The sequence below is a fragment of the Rhodnius prolixus genome, unplaced genomic scaffold, assembly GCF_049639745.1.
Source record: "Rhodnius prolixus isolate KJV_2025 unplaced genomic scaffold, Rpr scaffold_12, whole genome shotgun sequence".
Classification (NCBI taxonomy): Eukaryota; Metazoa; Arthropoda; class Insecta; order Hemiptera; family Reduviidae; genus Rhodnius; species Rhodnius prolixus.
The window spans coordinates 17,997,821-18,013,585 of NW_027411635.1; the positions used below are offsets into that span (position 1 = coordinate 17,997,821).

At 32.3% G+C, this 15,765-nt stretch overlaps 1 protein-coding gene across 1 annotated transcript in view; it reads right to left on the reverse strand.

The window, feature by feature from the left end:
* LOC141461977 (uncharacterized) overlaps window positions 1-15,765 on the reverse strand; it is a 90,372-nt gene that overhangs the window by 16,658 nt on the left and 57,949 nt on the right. The window contains exons 6-8 of the mRNA XM_074143486.1: window positions 1,708-1,936; window positions 982-1,119; window positions 392-597 (exon numbers count right to left, since the gene is read on the reverse strand). Coding sequence (XP_073999587.1) covers window positions 392-597; window positions 982-1,119; window positions 1,708-1,936 — 573 coding nt within the window. The remainder of the gene's footprint in view (window positions 1-391; window positions 598-981; window positions 1,120-1,707; window positions 1,937-15,765) is intronic.

The following is a 15,765-nucleotide window of genomic DNA, read 5'->3' on the forward strand; positions in this document are numbered from 1 at the left end:
CTTACTTTTATTTTTTAACTGGAGATTGAAATAGATTCAGCCAATATGACAAAAAAGATACTGAATTATGCTAAAAAACAACACTTTACAGAAGTTTAGAGACAAAATCAATGAAGACAAAAAAAGGTATGTGCTCTGCAGGTAGGGAAGCAAGTACAAACACAAAGAAATACTACTTTCTCTTACTAACAAGAGAAAGGAAATGTTCTTTGGAATACAACATTTTTTATTTTATCGGAGGCATTGACTCCTACGGTAATCAACCACTTCAAGATTTAAGATTATTCATATTTATTAAAAGAATGGTAAAGATGCATTGGAAGAAGCCTCATGAAAAATAAATTAAATGTTATATTAGTTAAAGTGCAATTAAATTTCAAGATACACTTACCTACGCACGGATTAAACCACAGCACTCTTTGCCAGCCCATACAGTCGTACAGCTGTGAGAAATCCGTACCTTTACAGGCACAGTTTGATCTCAATGCAGTGCCAAGTATGCCTAACATGGCCGTTCTACAGACCTGAGGCGGCCCAGCACATTGTTTGGTGACAGCGTCCACAGCGCAGGCTTGCACGTAGTTCTCCAAGCCTATCCTGTATCCAAACAATTGTACGAATTAACTAAAACTCTTTTACTTGGATATCAGTTATTAATAATGTTTTAGGGGCACTCGAATGTAATCGTTTTGTTCGTCAACTCTTGGCCTATCATATGCGCAAGACAATGTATTATTTAATACCACCTGAAGAAGCTGGTCTAGTATATGATGGCTCCAACTGAGATTCACATTCTCCTATGCTGAGACATTGAAATCGTCCGCAGATCACTTAAAGCCGTGGCGAAAGCATCTCTAGCTTTGGATAGCCCAGCATAAAATGATGCTGTGGAATGGGCAGTCTCTTGAAGTTTACGTGACGTGACCTGCAAGGTACTATCAAAATTTCCTGTTTTCGGAACAAATATGAAGAAGAACATACCTGCACGTTGGGTCATCCATGCACGAGTGAGCTAACGAGTGGCACGTAGGTATGAGGTTGTTTTGAGGTTGCTGCGCACAGACCGGATGTAGAAGTTCTTGTGCCATTAGGCATTCGTCTTTCAGGTTCTTAGTTTTCCTGCAATTAACAGGTATTTTGTTTGTTGCAAATAGTACCCAAACAAATATGGGAAACTTTCTCTATGTTGTCAGTGAATATATCAAAGTTTTAATATTTATTCTGGAGCCAGTTAATGATAACAGCTCGTGGAGTGAAAGAAAGAAGAGATATTTGCAAAATACATACGAAGATATTAATAATTTCTTTCAGTTAAAGAGTTCAGCAAATGAAATAGCCCTTGTCACTTCTGAGGGTGAATGATTGCAGAACTGCAAAATAATATTTAATGAAGAAACAGAACGTTTAGACCAATAGGCGTCCCAAGAATAGCGTGTAATTTATCCCCTGAGGAAATTGATGAACGAGTATAATCCAAGATGGCAACAGAAGTAGATGGTCAGCGCTAGTTAAGAAAGCCAGTTGCTTTTACATGCGCATTTTGCACCAATAGGAGATAGGGTCGGCATTGTCGCTTCGTACAAAAAAATAATAACCATTGATCGTTCAGTAAAATTTCGTTTTGGTCAATTTTAGAATTGAAATCATTGTTATGAGAGAAAACGATTAAATATAAATTCTTTCAAAGTCAAATTTATTGTAACTTACTTGCAAAGGCAGAAAGCAATTTCTAGACTAGAATGAGAATCAACAGTTCTATAGAACGCCTGCAATGACTGCATACAATTCTCTTTTCTGCAACCAGACTGCGAACAGTACTGTGTGACTGAACTCAGTGCAGCTTTACACGCCGGTTCACGACGACAAGAGTCCAATGCAGCATCGCAAGTGTTTTGAAAACTAAGGCTTGCTTCTTCCTCTTGTTTCGAACCGGATCCTAAAAGAACAAAGAACAAACCAAGATTGAACCAGAACTTAGGAGTTAATTTTACTTACAGAAATTTTATTAAACATAAATCTTAAATTTTAATAATTTAAATAAAAATTAAAAATGCATATTTCCTTAAATCTAATGTAAATTAGATAAATTTGAGGTATTTCTTACGCAGGGAGATATTCTTAAAGCCTTTGAAAAAAAACAACGTCTTTTAACTTACCGATACAGATGCTGTCTGGGACAGAAAAGTGAGCACACATATCTAAAAATCTTAACGGGCAAAATATAATTAAAAATAGAAAAAAGTTTTCGTACTGATTTCAAAATATCAGTTTTTATAAGAAATAAAAGTTTAGGTATCCTTTGTATACGGTAAAAGTGATTTTTTAGAAATTGGTCGGTAAGCATGCGCCTATTGGAGAAGTACTAAGTTCAAATTTTAAAGGCATTTTATGAGTACCAACGCATACATATGTAGACTTATCGCTTTGGTTTATAGTTTTTCAGAGAAATCATTTTAGTTGGAAAATAAGGACATCTCATTGAAGCCATGAGACTGAAGGTAGGTTTGTGAAGTAAGACATTTCTCCGTTATTGTTGTCTAAATGAACAAATTCAAATCATGATGTGCAGTGCTGAAATGAAAATTTCAGAAAATTCTCCATAAGTTCTAGCCAGTTTTGTGAAACCTTCTTTTGAACTTCACGACCCTTGAACAATGTTCTGTCTCTATGCATGAAGCGAGCTTTTGCTGTAACTTCTTGCCATGCAATAGTCTTTACAAGAATGTACTGCAAAGTGGAAATACGTGCAATTTGAAGTATTTTCCACCTTTATTTCAACACCATCCGCTTGGCCACACATTGTTATTATTTAGAAAAGGTTTAAGGCGTTATTTTTCATCGAAAGGAAACCATAAACAAAGGGATAAAAGCCGAGATAATGTTTTACGTGCCTAGTATAAACACTTCCCTACTGGGAGATGTGAATTACATTTTAAACAGTAAGTGTCTTTTATGTCTTAAGTCCCCCACACTTACACAAAACAAAGTTGTGTAGAAGTAGCAGTTTTGGAAGTTCCAGACACAAAAAAAAAAGTGATATAAAGGGAACCGATATCTCAGAATATGGAAAATGTGTCTTATAATATGTACATATATAGCAACCGAGTGTAGTTGAGACACTAGTGAAGTCCAAGTAAGAGTAAATTTCAGTCCCCAAACAATGATTACAATAAACTAATCTTATTAAATTCATGATAAGAAAAAAAAGGTTGCCCTTTGTTAAAACCTGAAAAAGGTTTTGAAATATGTAGGTTTGTGCGTGTTTTAACAAAAGGATCCTTAAAAAAAAGAGAATAGAATCGTGTACTTTTCTGTTTGCGCTAATATATTATTTGTGAGGATTTTGTCAAGTTTGCTACACACAAAGGTATGAACGCCATTGCGACTGTTTGAGTGAAGAAGTAAACAAAGCTGTAAATTCCCTGGCAAGGATGTTTGGCTACAATGAACTCCCCTAGTTCACCCACCGATATCTTCTTTAATTCACCATCTAGTGATGAACCAGTCCACCCAGTTAGTGAGCCACAAATTGATTTACTGTCGTACATGGCTCAAATTATCTTATGATAATTCTTGGTTTCAATTCGTAGGATGTACGGAAGAGTTTACAAAAAAAATGCTGTTTTACAATTGAAAGTAATAATAAATAAAAAAAGTCAATATAATTAGTCGTTTTATACTATCTTTCTGCCGACATTTGGATGGTACAAAACTCAGGCGTTATATCATTCATTAAATACATATTCCATCTAATTGTTAGCATTAAACGACCAGAATTTATCCAAGGCATCTGGGAGTGAATGCGTAATCAACTATCTTTCATAGTTGTGAGAAAACTTAAAGAAAAATAATCTGTCGTAAAATGCTCTTGTTCTTTCACAACCGGCACTTACCAGTTCTTATGTAAGTGATGAACTTAATCCACCAGAGTATTTTGTGATTGGATTTATACTCGACAACTTCACGAAAGACACATGATGTCTGTCCTGAACTAGTGTTCCTTTCTAACGCTGTGTATCAGTTGATTACTTCTCATCAAACCAACGCCAGCCAGGTTACTCAACAATGATATACTTTCTATCGATTTCACATAGAGTACGCTTAGCTTTAAAAGCTGTACTTTTTCCCATGATTACAGAAATCAATACAAAGCAATGTTTCTTTTCTCGAAAAAAACATTTTTGACTAGGCTTAGCTGATATCAGTGAACATTTTAACAAAACCGCTGTAGACAATGTTCTAAAACTCAAAGTGCCATGAAGCACAATCCTCTTCTTTGACATAGATCTACGTAAGCTGGAATTCAGACAATTTTCCACAGTTTTTTGAACTTACATTATGAAATAAGAACGAGTCTATAACATACAGTCCTGCCCTTGTAAATCTTTATTTGCGATTAAAAAATACTTTTGACAGTGAACCTAGGCCATAATTCCGACTTTTTCCACTGTTTTTTGAACTTATATAACGAAATAAGGACGACCCAGTCTGTAACATCCAGCCCTGATCTTGTAAATGGTTATTTGAGATTAAAAATCACTTTTCACAGTGAACCTAGGCAATAATTCCAACTTTTTCCACTGTTTTTTGGACTTATATCATGAAATAAGGACGACCCAGTCTGTAACATCCAGCCCTGATCTTGTAACTGGATACTTGAGATTAAGAATAAGTTTTGACAGTGAACCTAGGCCATAATTCTAACTTTTTCCACTGTTTTTTGGACTTATATCATGAAATAAGGACGACCCAGTCTGTAACATCCAGCCCTGATCTTGAAACTGGATACTTGAGATTAAGAATAAGTTTTGACAGTGAACCTAGGCCATAATTCTAACTTTTTCCACTGTTTTTTGAACTTATATCACGAAGTAAGGAAGACCCAGTCTGTAACATCCAGCCCTGATCTTGTAAATGGTTATTTGAGATTAAAAATCACTTTTCACAGTGAACCTAGGCCATAATTCCGACTTTTTCCACTGTTTTTTGAACTTATATCATGAAGTAAGGACGACCCAGTCTGTAACATCCAGCCCTGATCTTGTAACTGGATACTTGAGATTAAAAATAAGTTTTGACAGTGAACCTAGGCCATAATCATAACTTTTTCCACTGTTTTTTGAACTTATATCACGAAGTAAGGAAGACCCAGTCTGTAACATCCGGCCCTAATCTTGTAAATGGTTATTTGAGATTAAAAATCACTTTTCACAGTGAACCTAGACCATAATTCCAACTTTTTCCACCGTTTTTTGAACTTATATAACAAAGTAAGGACGACCCAGTCTGTAATATCCAGCCCTGATCTTGTAAATGGTTATTTGAGATTAAAAATCACTTTTCACAGTGAACCTAGACCATAATTCCAACTTTTTCCACCGTTTTTTGAACTTATATAACAAAGTAAGGACGACCCAGTCTGTAACATCCAGCCCTGATCTTGTAAATGGTTATTTGAGATTAAATATCACTTTTCACAGTGAATCTAGGCTATAATTCCGACTTTTTCCACTGTTTTTTGAACTTATATCATGAAGTAAGAACGACCCAGTCTGTAACATCCAGCCCTGATCTTGTAACTGGATACTTGAGATTAAGAATAAGTTTTGACAGTGAACCTAGGCCATAATTCTAACTTTTTCCACTGTTTTTTGAACTTATATCAGGAAGTAAGGAAGACCCAGTCTGTAACATCCAGCCCTGATCTTGTAAATGGTTATTTGAGATTAAAAATCACTTTTCACAGTGAACCTAGACCATAATTCCAACTTTTTCCACCGTTTTTTGAACTTATATAACAAAGTAAGGACGACCCAGTCTGTAACATCCAGCCCTGATCTTGTAAATGGTTATTTGAGATTAAATATCACTTTTCACAGTGAATCTAGGCTTTAATTCCGACTTTTTCCACTGTTTTTTGAACTTATATCATGAAGTAAGGACGACCCAGTCTGTAACATCCAGCCCTGATCTTGTAACTGGATACTTGAGATTAAGAATAAGTTTTGTTATCTTATCTTTTTTATCTTAAATCTTTTACGTTCAATTGCAAAACATTGCTGAAGATAATACTCTTATGGTTAGGGTCATAAGTAATATAATTTGACCTAAACCAAGAAGGGGGTCAGATTCCTCCGAAATTTTTTAAGAATTGTGTTATTATTAGATCTCTTACTTACTCCTCAGGTCATTAATTCAAGTAAATTTTGATGTTAGATCTAATCTGATTAATACTAGACGCACGAAGTTTTGGTGTCGATGTAATAAATACTGCTTCTTTTCCTTTTAATCAAGACCATTCAACACAGGTCATTTTCGTGCGGAACTTTTTCCAGTGTATTATCGGTTCCAGGGCAATGAACTGAATGAAGTTCGAAGAGAAAAGAAATCTATGGTACGCAGCTGGCTACGAAACTACTCAAATCCAGGATTCCCGTGGGAGGACGACCAGTTCATTCCCTGAGCCAATCCCTTCCATTTCTACTTCTTATTAATGACAAATCTTATTATACACTCCAACTTATGGTAAATTAGGGAATATGAATGATAATTTGTGAAAATAAAGTGCTAAGAAAACGAAGATACTGCCAGCCAATCTGTTACTTCATTTTGAAACCATATTCTAAGTACATCATGAGCATTAGATGAACTATAGGAAGAAATCAACAACTCCTTTGAGCACTCTGAAGAAATAATTTGGTCTGCCAGTATCTCTCATCTCGCATATTTTCCCAGACCTGGCCCACAATTATCTTGTACTCCATCAAAATTTTTCAAAACAGAAAACAAAAAATAAATAAATAAATAAATAATAAAAACGATCAAGTCTCAGAGCACCAGATTAATGTGTTAGGTAAGGGATAGAGTTGCCTCAAACAGAGGAACATTAATTTACATTATGTAACCTACAATACTATATCTACATTATTGTAGCAAAGACTCTGACTGAAATGCAACGATTGCTGGGCCAGGATCTTGTATGTAAAAACAAATTTTCGCAAGAATCAAAAGTAAATTTATACCTCAATAGTAAATAAGAAATACCTCAAATATGACAAAAAAACAAAATAACTTCAAAAAATCTTACAAGTAAATCAATTATAAAAAAAAAATTAAAATAAATCCAAATAAAACAATCAAAACAAAAATCAATTGATTAAAGTGACCAGGATTATTTTTTTTTTTTACCACATGTGATTTATGTGAGTGCCACTCCTCTATCTACTTGATCTATGTCTGCTTTAGCTACGGATTAATAAATGCAGATAAAACTATGAAATACCACAAATAAAGCGACATCCATAAAAATTAGTTGTGGGTTCACGAAAGGCCTATATTTTTATATGCAGTTTGTATTTGTAATGTAGGGCAATATAGTTTGATTTTATTCTTTATTCGTAATGGCGTTGGTTTCAGATTCTATTTATTTATAGCTCTTGAGAGAGAGAGAGAGTTTGGTTAATTAAGTTTCTCTGAATACTAAATCTGATGAACCAAATACATGAAAATCCAAACAAAAATCAGCCTCAAATTAAGGGAAACACAAACATGCTATAGGAATGGATAATAACTCTGTTATTTAAAACATATTTCATTGAATTTTAGTTTTGTAATAATCAATTTTCGTTAAATTTAGCAGGTTTTTTTTCGGCCAATTTAGTCAACCCTCAACAAAAAATTCTAAATACTAAAAAATAAAGAAATAAAATAAATATTCAAAGCACTAGTAAAATACCGAGGTGCTCAGATTTACGCATCGCACTATTGTAAAAATAAAGAAGCTTTTAATTTTTGACACTCTCTTTTATTTTAGTTCTAAAAAAAAGAGAGAGAAATATATTTTTATTATTTCTTAAATTTATCTAAAAAAAAACAATAAATTTTTTTCTTAAATTTAACCAACCTTTCAAAGCGTGCTCTTAAAAGTAAGGTCTGTCTTGATATTAAAAACAAACAAAAAAATATACAAAATAATAGCATTTTTCAGCCAAATTCAACATCTCTCAATCTAATAAAAAAAATTGTATAAGGATATTTATAAACCTTAGACTAAACCTTATTTAATTCAAATTCTTTTGGGAAATGGTTTAATGTGGAATAAAAGAAGCTTAATTTGAATGTGATAAAGTTTAATAGACTGAAAAATGTTATATGATTAAATATTATGCAAATATATAACATTTTTTTTTGTTAATATTTGAACTTTCTTTTCAGTAAAATTGATATATTTTTTATTACCAATTTTAACAGATTGTACAAACCAAATTAAACCTACTCTTTAAATCTGCAATAATGAACAATATCAAAGAATTTAAACGGCCATAACAGATTCCTGTTGCAGATCACTACAGTTGGAGGAGAATGTGTTTCAATTATTAGTTACCAGCGAGAGTTCAGGAATGACCGGTAAGAAAACATTGGATCTTAGAAATAAGAGGATGACTCAAAGTAGGCCTTTTTAGGCTGCAGTAGCTGGAAAACTAACGCTATTAATGTCTAAATCTAATTTAGTACCTACCCGAATTAAATGCGCAATGCATGGAGTAACTTCTACGTTTTTTTTTTTGCCCCAATAACTCCACCACCTAGGCAACGCAGTTCTGGGTGTATAACTCATTGTAAAGTTTAGAAAACGACTAGAGATATTTCTTTTTTCGTCCAATGAAAATAATAAGAAAGATCTAAAGATCCTAAATCACAGTTTCTTTTAATGGAGAAATTTAGAAACACTTGTCAAAGTGATGTCTCAATTTGTTTTTCTGCACCGAGGGTATTGATAGTTGGCAAATAAATTACACAGCTTCTTCAATCTATTTCAGAACAGACCTTAACTTTAAGAAAAAAAACACGCCTCATATTCATTGTATTTATTTTCTTTAATATTAAGTATCTTCGGCAGAAAAAACATTGGATGGAATATGTGTAGAGGGATGTGAATATGGTTGGTTAAGGTTATAAAGGAATTTGTTACAAAAAAAAAGGGAAATTTTATCTGTGTGCTACTTTGTGTCCAAATTAATGTTTGAAGTGCCTGAAATAGTTGATGCGGGTCAGAGGGGTCGATGCGCGGGGTATTTTAAAGTAAAATAATAAAGTCCCTTTTTCTGAGTCGGACACAAGCGATTGTTACGTAGGAATAAAAATATCAGTAGAGCAAATTCTAATAATTAAATAGCTAAAATTTGATTACTAGAAAAATATGCCACAAGTACAAGATAAAATGATATTTAGTGAAGAAAAAAGAAAACTGGTTCGAGATAATCAAAAAAACATTCTCTTACTGCAATTATTACAATTATAATGGTTTCATTCTGCTAAATAAAAATAAGATGGGAATACTACTGCAGTTATAAAGGTGTCGGAAATGACAGCGTTTTTCTCTAGACGGTAGTAAATCCCCCAAAACCTTTGAATAAATGCTACAGATTTCCCAGAAAATAAAAACTACTAAAAAACAAATAAATAAATAAGAATCATAAGCACTTTAAGTTATGATCCATTTTAAGAAGAAATTTCAATATTATATTCTGTAAAATTTTCGCTTAACCAATTTTATTCTTGCTTAAAAAAGAAATGTGATTAAATTATTAGAGACTGCAGTACTGGGTTAACTTTACAGCAAAGCTTAACAGCATTCATGGCAGCCTTCCACTGAGCAGCCTTCTAAAAATCAAATTTCTTAGGAAAATTGCTCAAATAACAGTGAATAAATATTTAAAAGCGTAAAAGCGCCATTAAGAGAAATGCAGGTGTTCTCTTATACTTTCGTTTTATTCACTGGGTCATCAAGAATATTGCAACCATGCTAAATTCTCGTTTAATATTTTCCCCCATGAAAATGATAAAAATCTTCCCAACTCTCATTTGCCCAAACCATAGACGCTGATTGGACCCAATTGTATTAACAGCTGGAACTAACTCAGATTTATTCTGCTAATGGTGTACCGGGATTCTGTATTTCCTTTCCGCTTTCCTTGATTAGCTCAGTTCTACTGCCTGCAGTTGGCTTCATAATCTGTGTTAAGGCCAACTTACTAAAATATACATAGAATGAGGAGTAACATGGTTTTTAACCCAGCAACTTCTATATTGTCAAAAAAGTCGTTTCAAATATTATTGAAACATCATCCTGATTTTCTTATAATTTCTCTTGTTTCCTTGTATATCCACCACCCTTCTTCATTCAAGTGCGCAAGTAAATACTTAAAGCTCACCAACTTGTTCTAAAGTGTCACTTTTTTTATTTGATGCTGTGTTTGGAATTACCAAACCCGATTATCATAGCGTGAACTCCTAAACAAGTGTTTTTATAGCATTTCAAATTTTAAAAAACTTACAGATATATAAATCAAGATAAAGAATTTTGTATTTGTCATTTCCACTTCTTAAAGAATGATGAACTTATTAGGTAATGACTCCCATTTTCTATTTAAAACTTCAGCTCAGCCAGAATCATGATAACAAATGCCTTGACCCAATAATCACATTGCCGTGACAAAACTTTTTTGTAACCACGAGAAAAGCTGTTCGTTCATAAATTTACAAAATCAACGTTTCGTTTGGTTGATGAAACTTATATCTAACATTTTTTTAATTTCTAGTCTCAACTCAGCCGGCTTATTAAATTCTTCCATTAATTTATTCATGATTTCAAAAAAAAACTCAATTCTCATTTTACTACAATTAGTATAATACCGACTGCGCCATGTTTGAAATGATTTCTCAAGTCCTTAAAATAAAGTAAAAAGACTTTATAACTGAAAACAGTTATTTATTCTGTTTATTAAGTGGTTTGGTCATCAATCACACCAAACTCTGCTCAAACGTTCCAGTTGCATGTATAGATGGAAAATAATGATTTTGATTTAAGAATTCTTTGTTATCGCTGATCTTATCCAGCATAAAAAAAACAGTTTATTACTAATTGAAATGAGACCAGTAGTAAAAAGAAGGGTTCTTTCCACAAATTAAGTAATTTGTATCTTAAATGAGAATGATCTCTAATATATTTCTTCTGTTTTTGTTCTTTTTTTGGTCTACAATCTTAAGATTGTTGGTGCTGAATGTATGATTGAATGCTTTTACTAAGAATGTGAACCTTTTCAAGGGCAACATAAAAAAAAAACAGAGTTCATAACGCAAGTATAATATTGAGGGATGCCGATAGTATAGTTAGAGTTCAGAGTTGGGAGATCATCAGTTAACAGAAAGAAAAAGACTTCAGAAAGAGTGTCCGAGATTTTTTTTTAATTCTCTCTATAATCATTGTGTTTAATCACTTTAATCTTGTATTGGAATATTATCTGCAAATATATAATTGACTATCACTTTTATTTGAAATATTTTCCGAGAACAAGTGGATTTTAGTCTAAGTGGATCAATAGTTTAGTTCAAACATTGAAACAACAACTTTTTCAGCTTGTATGTGTGTGTTTCAGGAATGTATATGTAAAATGAAGAAGATTTCAGTTAATTTGGAAGATCATGATGATGTTTAAAAGTTCAGCGAAGTCAATGAAAAACTGAAAAAGGGGGCAATTAGAATGGTAATACTTGTAGTAAGAGAATTTCCATACAAGGTGAACCAAGTGAACGCGTTTCAGGTTTGATTCTGCAAGATAAGCAGAAATAATACCCCCTTTTAAACATTCTTGTTGTGAAAGGAGATAAAAATAGCGAAGGATAAGATTTAACAATTACACTAAAATTACAAACATAAACTTTACAAGACTTATATGAATAATTTCGGCGAACGTGATTTTTTTTAAGGTTTTGGCCACTTTTGGCTATCAAACCAAGAAAGACAGTTGATCTTTATTTTTTCTGATGATATTGTTACTGACCTTAGGTTTATTATCTAGTTAGACCGAGGATATCACTTGATTGAATGTTAAAACCACTATAACTATTGCTTACAATCAAGCTGATCTATCCCTAACTTCATAAAACAGACAAGAAACAATTATATAAATTTTGTGATAGTGTTTTTTTTTTTAAATATTCTTCTTCTCTATAATACTTGTCTTAGGATTGCTAGTTATGTGAAGCTGTGTACAGCAACTGGAAGTAATCAAGAGGTCCCACTGATAACCTGTAAATTTTGTACAACTAGATTGGTTTACAATATGTAATTTATTACATAGCATTCTTCGTCAATTTAAACCTTTTGACAAGTAAAATAAAAATACTGTAATTCAACTAAAACATATTCAATCGAATTAAAACTCTTTCCATGACACTAAGTAGAAAAAGATTTTGGTAGGAAAAATATAATTTAATGTGGTTTTAAAAAGTTAAATTTGGCAGAAGGATTGAATCGATTTTATTGGGTTTTATGTGATTGAAAAATATTTTATTATTTGGTTGTTTAGGATACAAGTTCAGAAAGATTTAATTTGAACAAAAGATGGTTTAATTTGTTTGTAAAAAGTGTTGTTTCGCTGAACAAAATTTTGGATTGTCAGGATGAGAAAGGTCTCGTACGAAAAGAACAAATTTTAATTTAGTTGAGATAGGTATAATTGAATTGAAAAAAATGGTTTAATTTGGTTTAAATATCGTCCAAAATGTTCAATTTGATTAAAGATTTAATTTTTATTGAAAAAAAGTTTAATTTGGTTGAAAAATGCTATTAGAAAAGTATTGCTTAAAGTATAAATAATAATAATAGCTGTAAAATCAACTAAAATAATAATTATAACAACTGTTATGGAACCCATACGCGCAGCGACCCACATCCTAGCAGACCCTGACGATATTAGTATTTTGGGGACATGCCATGCAACCATTACATAAAATATGTGGTGGAATAGCAAAATCAAAAAAAAAAAAACTTTGTGCGCCAATATACCACTGAAACTTAAAAATTCAAAAATCAAATTAAAAAAAAAAATTATTTAATTTAAAATTAAAAGTCAATGAAATAAAATTTTAAATCCTATAATTAATTAATTTAAATATTTTTCATTTCGGGAGAAATTAATTTAAATAAAAAATTAAAATAAAACCAACAAAAATCAAATTGTTCTTATATTTCTGTCATTTCTGAATTTTTATTTTTAGTTTAAATTACCATGCAATATAAACTAAAAGTGATATCCACTCTTGGATATTCTGAATTGGGTTAAATTATGTGTATATATAAAACTATTTTAAATCAACTAACTACAACTTTTCTAAAATTCCAATTTTTTGTTGTTGCCTTAATTGCTTGAATTATTTAATTAATGTGAATTATTTCGCCAAATCACCTCGAAGCATAGAAATACTTCAGTAGTTAAAATCTTGTACTGATGTTTTTTTTTTCTCCATAAATGCAAAATAAGAATAAATAGTTTTAGCAAACGTATCATAACTTGACAATTGTTAAATCAAAATTATGTCAAAAGCTATTACTTTATCTTACCAGTGATATTAAACCATAATGTTATTTAATTGAAATTAGACTAATGGCTAGCTTTCAACTAGTTGAAGATAACAATTCATTGATTTCCTGTAATAATTTACTTCCTTTACTGTTTATAAAAGAAAAGATCTTGCAGATTTTAGATTTGGAATTTTAACGGGGAATATCTATGTTGGGGTTCCTTCAGTCTAGTCCCTGAATTTACTTGGTTCTTAAATTGTAACGAATACAAAAATTAAACATGAAAAAGTGCAAATAAATATTGAGGAGGCTTTTTTTTCTGCGGTTTCTTTAATAAGTTGTGGTTAAAAACCATATTACTTCCAATTCATTACTGTAATAAATATGAGAGTATTCTGTGATATTGTTTTGAAGGCCCAAGGACTTGTTTTCACTCACAAACATTATAAGATTGTGGCTAATTTTAGTGGAAATTCCATTGTGGTAAAATGATTGTGTTTAATGTATTTTCTTTCAACTAATGATTAAAAGTTGAACTTTACCAACGTACTTTTGATTTAATAATTGACAGATTATTAATACTTGGATAAACTTGGGTGTTAACATTTTTGGAACAAAATTTTATAATTCTGAAGCACATCAGTTTGACCTTGGAGATTTGACATAGTCTTTTTCGAAGCTATTCTTCTTTTTGAATGTCCATTTTTTTTTTTTAAAAAAGACAATATATCATATTATTTTTTTTTTGTAATAGTTTACTTAGAAAAGTAACTCTTACCTTAGGTTGGTAGAAGACCGAGAAGTGACTCAAATTTTAAAGAAACACATTGAAGACTGGCTTCGTTGATCCCAAGCAGTCCGCGAACTGATTACGGAACTGTTTGTTTTGTTGTAGACTAAGTGTTATTTTTTTTTTTATATTATTTTTGTTTACAAGCCACAAGGTGCAAGCTGATAAGTGTTTTTAACTCTTTATTAGTTAGTTTTTTTTTTGTTTTTTTAAAAATAATTTTATTATTATTTAATGAAAAGTGATTTGAGATTGACGCCAGGACCGAACAATGTTCTCTACTTACAAAAAACACTGTCCGGGCATTAAGCTGTTCTTAAGAGGTTCTTAGAAAATCTATGATCTGGCAGCTGGGCTCGAACCTGGCACCAAAGTTCCCTTCCACTTTTTCAATGATAAATTAAAGAATACTACTAAGATTAAAGTTTATAAAAGACCAAAGAAATAGAGTAACTACTTCTTCCTGATACAAGTAACAAGGCTTCTTTTAACACATGTTGGAGTGCAAAAGAGATGAAAATAACTAAATATATTTTTGTAATTCATCAAATTTATGTAAGTAAATTGACAACCTTCTGCGAGGAGGGTTTCATTAGGCTGAGTTTAAGAATTCACTCAAAGGACTAAATACTTTTATCTCCTCGAAGTGTCCCCAGGATAAACTGATCCTAGGGGTAAGGCCACCTGAGGTAGTATGAGGACTTTTCTCACTGCTTAGATTCTAATAATCCTAATCTCCCAACTATTTTATCTTACTGAGAAGAAGGCAATGGGGAGCCGTCTTCTGAAAATCTGGAGGAGTGCACTTGGGAGGAAGGAATGGCAGCCTATGGTGCTAAAGAGCGAGATATCTCTGATTACTGCACCCAGAAACTCTTCTACATATCGGATACTGTACGGGGTTATATCCTCTCTTGGGAGAAGGGAGTTAATGCTTTAGGGAGTGAGAGGTTGTCCCCCATTCTTGGATGAAAAGACGTTGGAAGGGAATTTACTATACCTAGAATTCTTTTGAGGGAGCTTCGTTCAGGATATTTAGGCAAAGCAATGGAATATAAGGGGTGAGTTGGTTCCAGGGTGGCCAGCTCCCACTTCCACGAACTTTCCAGAGTATCTGCGTGAGTTGTTACATCAACGGGGATGCCGAAGGCTCACTAGAAGGGCAACACGGATCTAACTAAAACTCGCGGAGCAGAATACTCCGTTAAAAAAAAAAAACCAATAAAATAATAATAATAAATAATAAAAGTTTCACTTTGGTAATAATTTTCTAAAGAGTAGCAGCAAAGCTAAATCCATTACGACCTATATCTATTGCTAAGGTTATGTGCCTTGCTTGTTCATAAACTACATAGGGTTCAAAAACGTTATGAGCCAGAACAGTGATTTGTTCTATTTTGGGCTGGATAAACAATCTTTAGAATGAAGCGAGTTAAACCAAAATTGAAGAACGGCACAAGCTGGAAATTCGAACCGGTGAATTTGGTAGTTAAGTGCACTAACCACTTAGCTAATCATTCTAATTTCTTCAATAGTTTAAATCAGATGAAATGAGTATCTTTTTATTTTTCTGTTCATCCCTTTAGTCAACTACAATGCCAGCCTATAT